At 51.9% G+C, this 5,763-nt stretch overlaps 1 protein-coding gene across 1 annotated transcript; it reads left to right on the forward strand.

The window, feature by feature from the left end:
• The first annotated feature begins 1,203 nt into the window (after positions 1-1,203).
• On the forward strand, positions 1,204-2,758 carry MT3 (metallothionein 3). Its single transcript, XM_005591968.4, has 3 exons — positions 1,204-1,297; positions 1,548-1,613; positions 2,524-2,758. The coding sequence occupies exons 1-3, from the start codon at positions 1,267-1,269 to the stop codon at positions 2,631-2,633; spliced, it is 207 nt and encodes a 68-aa protein (XP_005592025.1). The 5' UTR covers positions 1,204-1,266; the 3' UTR covers positions 2,634-2,758.
• Positions 2,759-5,763: the final 3,005 nt, after the last annotated feature.

Raw genomic sequence — 5,763 nt, forward strand, 5'->3', positions numbered from 1 at the left:
ATTTTGCTCTGACCCACATTGGAGTGCAGTGGTGCAAAAAGGCTTACTGCAGCCTCCCCAACCTCCTGGGCTTAAGTAATCCTCCTGCCTCAGCCTCCCAAGTAGCTGGGACTACAGGTGCATGCCACCACACCCAAATAATTTTTTTTTTTTTTTGAGACGCAGTTTCCCTTGTGTTGCCCAGGCTGGAGTGCAATGGCGTGATTTGGGCTCACTGCAACCTCTGCCTCCCAGGTTCAAGTGATTCTCCTGCCTCAGCCTCCCAAGTAGCCGGGATTACAGGCACCTGCCACCACACCCAGCTAATTTTGTACCTTTAGTAGAGATGGGGTTTCTCCATGTTGGTCAGGCTGGCCTCCAACTCCCAGCCTCAGGTGATCTGCCCACCTCGGCCTCCCAGAGTGTTGGGATTACAGGCGTGAGCCACCATGTCCGGCCTCCTTTTTATAAATAGAAAAATCTCACCGAGCTGCCCTGATTTTAACATGCCCCCCACTGACAATCCCTCTAGGTACCTGAGTTCTGAGTTCTAGGCCTGGCTCGGCCTCAGGCTCATTCTGAGACCTACGCACATTCCCGCTTCTCTGGCCTCACTTTTTCTTACTTACGATGGAGGGTTAGGAGTCAAGGACCTGAAGATGCCAGGCGGGACAGCCGGGAAATGGAACACGCCCCTTGCCAGTGGCACTCGGAGGGTGAAAGAGTCAGTGTCGGGCTCAACATGAGGAGCCTCTTTCTGCCCCCAGCCCAGCAACCCATTTGAACAGATCTGGCATCCGGGAGAATTCTCGAATGAAGGGGAAGAGAGGAAGGGAAGAGCTGGGAAATACGCAAAGCGCCTTTTCCTCCACTTTCGGAGATGGTACGTGCGCGCTTCCACGCAGTGGCGGCTGCTGCGGCGGGCACGTCCCCTACGGGACCCACGCGGGGAGCGGACTGGCAGCGCGCGCGTGGCGGCGGCGAGTGGGTCGTGCAAGCGACTGCGGGGTGGGAGTGGGGGCGCACGCGCGGGCGTGGGCGAACGGGCCCTGGCCGTGCACACACACGGCGGGGGCAGGGGACAGATGCCGCAGTGCGTGCGCCGGAGCCCAAGTGCACAAACGCAAAGAGCCGGCGCGGTGCGCAGGGGCGGGCGCCCAGCGGGCTTGGCATGCGCGCCCCCGCCCGGGGCTATAAAAGCATCGCCACCTGCTGCCACTAGCCAAGCCGCGCGTCCAGTTGCTTGGAGAAGCCCATTCACAGCCTCCAGCTGCTGCTCGCTTCGACATGGACCCTGAGACCTGCCCCTGCCCTTCTGGTGAGCCCCCGCCGCCGCTCCCATCCTGCGGCACTGTGCGCCCTTGTACCTGCAAAAAAAACCCACGCCCCGCGCCTTCGCTCAAGGACACTTGGGGGAAGGGCTCCTTATTCCCTATTCTTCACCTCCTGAAAGGTGGGCATGCCTGTGTCGCGGAGAACAGGGAGACTTGGTGCCCCATCTCCTCGTGACAGGCGTGGGGACCCGAGTTTGTCCACATTAACCCTTCCTGTGGCGTCGCCCTCTCTAGGTGGCTCCTGCACCTGCGCGGACTCCTGCAAGTGCGAGGGTTGCAAATGCACCTCCTGCAAGAAGAGTGAGTGCGGGGACCCTTCCCCTCTGCCGCTGCCCCCTCTGCTCTGCGGAGTTGGTGTCTCACCACGCAGGATACGCAGGATACGGAGAGACCGCCAGGCCCCAATCCCGTGGTTTCTGACTCTTGCTGGAACAGAACCACCCGGGAAGACATTAAAATACAGATGCCCTTGCCCCACACCCAGGAATTGATGGCCTAGGCATGGAACGAGAGGTTTTTGTAAATCCCCGGAAGACTCCAATGGCAGCTGGGATTGAGGACTGCTACACTGGTCCAGTCTTTCCCGCCCCACCCCTCAAAACCCCCAAAACCTGGGGAAGCCATTAGGGAGGCTGGGGCTCAGCTCTGGAGTTCCGGTCCCTTGGCCTCTCTCAGGCCTTACAGATCCTCTCAGTTTGATCTCAGAATCTCCCCAGCTCACAGCAGTGTAATATGCATAGAGACTAAGAGGTGGGAGGAAGGCTCCCTTCTTCCCTAGGAATAAGACCAGGCACAGGTCCCCACCCCCTCCCCACGGCTTTCCTGGGCCCCCTACATCTGCGTCATATCTGCCCCTCCCAAGTTTATCCTTCAAGGCCCCTTTCAAGGTCGTTTACCCTGTGATGCTTTCTCCTTAAGGCCTAGTACCCACCTAACCTGAGCTTAAGCCCACCAGCCCCCAGGACTTCCTGGCATCCACCCAAGGGGCTCTGGTCTATTTCCTGGGTACCTCTCTCCTGTGGTGGTGCAGGATGCCACTGCCGCGACTTAGATGCTGAGTCAGAGCAGGTGCGAGACTAAGAAGGGGGCTGTGACCAGCCCTGGCTGAATGAACGAGGATGACTCCCCACCCAGCACCCTTCCCTCCCCTTTGATGGGGACGGATTTCGGGAGTGTGCATCAGACTGGTCATCTTCCATTTTATCTGCAGGCTGCTGCTCCTGCTGCCCTGCGGAGTGTGAGAAGTGTGCCAAGGACTGTGTGTGCAAAGGCGGAGAGGGGGCCGAGGCAGAGGCAGAGAAGTGCAGCTGCTGCGAGTGAGGAAGCACCCCTCCATGGAGATAGTGCCAGGTGGCTCAGTGCCACCTATGCCTGTGGTGAGGTGTGGCTGGTGTCCCCTTCCCCTGTTGACCTTAGGGGAGTGGCAATAAATCCCATGAACAGCATGAGCCAAGGACTGGTCTCTTCTTAAAGGGGAGAAGGATGCGGAGCAGTGGGGGGGTCTACTCCAAGGGAGCCACCCAGTTGAGTGAAACCCTGGCTGGGCGCGGTGGCTCACGCTTGTAATCCCAGCACTTTGGGAGGCTGAGGCGGGTGGATCACCTGAGGTCAGGAGTTCAAGGCCAGCCTGGCCAACATGGTGAAACCCTGTCTCTACTACAAATACAAAAATTAGCCGGACTTGGTGGCAGGTGCCTGTAATCCCAGCTACTCGGGAGGCTGAAGCAAAAGAATCACTTGAACCCAAGAGGTGGAGGTTGCAGTGAGCTGAGATCACGACACTGCACTCCAGCCTGGGCGACAGAGCAGGACTCTGTCTCAAAAAAAAAAAGAAAAAAAAAAAAAAGAAAGAAACACTTGAGACTTGGCCACTGGTCTGTTTGGGGCTGGGGTGGAGCCTGGGGGACAGAATGCGTTCTCCTCCACCTTCAGATGGCACCGCACCCTCCTGCTAAGTCAAGTTCAAGTCTAGGGAAACAGGAGAGACCAGGCTCATCTAGGTTTGGCCCTCTCCAACCTCCTAACCTCACTTTCTTCATCTGTAGAATAGAGTTAGGGGGAGTTAAGGCCAGCCCCTAGCCTGTGGGGCCTGTGAATTTGGGGATTTTCTAGTTGCTTCTGCAAAGCTGTCTGTTTTCAGATTTATCAGAGGAATGTCCAGGAGGCCCAGGGGCTTGTCTTGGCTGACGGTCAGCTGCATTCCCAAGGTCACCACCCTGAGTAGCCTGTTTCCCCAAAGCACATTGTTCGGTTCCCTTTCACATTTTCTCATTTGGCAGTTTGTCTCCAGCCCCTCCTGTCTTCAAAGGTAATAAGAGCTTTTATCCACAGTGGTTGTGATCCAGTCCTTGGTGAAAGAGAACACTCAGGTTTACCTGGGTGAGCTAAGAAGGGAGAAACAAATTCTGGGAGACAAAAGTTTCCCAGTAAAAGGATACAATGCTCTGAACACATCACTTTTCCTCCACGTTAGTTTTTGCTGACAGTTAATTCAAAAGCTCACCAGGAGATATACACATACACATACACACACACACACACACACACACACACACACACACACACACACACAGGCTGAGTTTAGAAAAGGAGAATGCAGGGAAAGCCAAGCCAGCTTTGAAAAGGAACAACAAAGGGAGCTTTCTCCAACCTGGTAGCTCCACTTGTTTCCAAAGCTCTGGAAAATGGTGGAGGGTCAGGAATAGATCAATTGCACAGAGGACAGTCCAAAAACAAACCTCTGTGTTGCTAGAAACCAATGGGAAAGTACACACTACTCAGTGAAAGGTGTTGGAACAGTTTGCATGTCTGGCTAATTTTTGTAGAGATGGGGTTTCACCATGTTGCCCAGGCTGGTCTTGAACACCTGAGCTCAAGTGATCCACCAGCCTCAGCCTCCCAAAGTGCTGGGATTAGAGGCAGGGTTTTTTGTTTTGTTTTGTTTTTTCTGTCAGGCTGGAGTGCAGTGGTGCCATCAGGGCACTGCAGTGTGGACCTCCAGGGCTCAACCAATCCTCCCACCTCAGCCTCCCGAGTAGCTGGGACTACAGATGCATCCCACCATGCCCAGCTAATTTTTTTTTTTTGGTAGAGGCTGGGTTTTGCCATGTTGCCAAGGCTATCAGTATGATTTTTAACTTCATTTTACAGATGGGGCAGTAGAGGTTGGGGAAATTTGCATGAGGACACACAGCTAGAGTGGTGTGGTATAGCCAGGATTTGAATACAGACTGTCTAATTGAAGGGTAGCCCTCTAAACTTAAGCATGCATTGTTTTCTTGCTTCTGGCTTGCCTTGTGTTACAAAAATCACAGAAAAAGAAGCAAAATCACCTCACATACACTAATATGGCTAGTATCAGCAATACAAAATAAAAAGTGTTGGCCAGAATGTAGAGATATTGGAACCCATGTGCCTTGCTGGTAGGAATGTAGAATGATGCAGTGCTGTGGAAAACTGTAGTTCTCAAAGTTAAAAATAGAATTCCATATGACCCAGCAATTCCACTTCTAGGTACACCCCCAAAGAATTGAAAGCAGAGTCCTGAAGCGGTATTCTTACACACATGTTCATAGGATTATTTATAATCGCCAAAAAGTGGAAGCAATCCAAGTGTCCAATGACAGATGAATAGATAAACAAAGTGTGTTATATACATACAAAGGAATATTATTCAACCTTAAAAAGCAAGGAAATTTGACATATGCTACAACATGAATGAACCTGGAGGACATCATGCTGAGTGAAACAAGCCAGTCACCCAAAGACAAATTCTGTGTGATTCCATGCGTATGAGACACCTAGAGCAGTTATAGTCTATCTACACAGAGACAGGTGCAAGTGTAGGATGGAAGTTGCCAGGGGCTGGAGGGAAGGATGATATGATTTGGCTCTGTCCCCACGTATCAGGCGAGGGACCTGGTGGGAGGTGATCAGATCATGGGGATGATTTCCCCCATGCTGTTCTCATGATAGTGAGTTCTCATGAGAGCTGATGGTTTTGAAAGTGTTTGGCAGTTCCCACTCTGTTCTCTCTCTCTCCTGCCACCCTGTGCAGAAGGTGCTTGCTTCCCCTTTGCCTTCCATCATGATTGTAAATTTCCTGAGACCTCCCCAGCCATCCGGAACTGTGAGTCAATTAAATCTTTTTGCTTTACAAATTACCCAGTCTCAGGTAGTATCTTTATAGCAGTGTGAAAACAAACTAATACAAGGTGGAAGTTGAGAGTTGTTTAATCAATATAGAGTTTCAGTTTTGCAAGATGAAAAGGGTTCTGGAGATGGGTTGCAGACAATCTGAATGTACTTATCATTACTGAACTGCACACTTAAAAATCTTTAAGATGGCAAATTTTATGTCATCGTATTTTACAATTTTAAACAATAAACAAAGCTAAATGATGAAGGACAATAGTTTCTATTAATATACTGTGTGCTGTGGATTTAATTA

This window comes from Macaca fascicularis, chromosome 20, assembly GCF_037993035.2.
Source record: "Macaca fascicularis isolate 582-1 chromosome 20, T2T-MFA8v1.1".
Taxonomy (NCBI): Eukaryota; Metazoa; Chordata; class Mammalia; order Primates; family Cercopithecidae; genus Macaca; species Macaca fascicularis.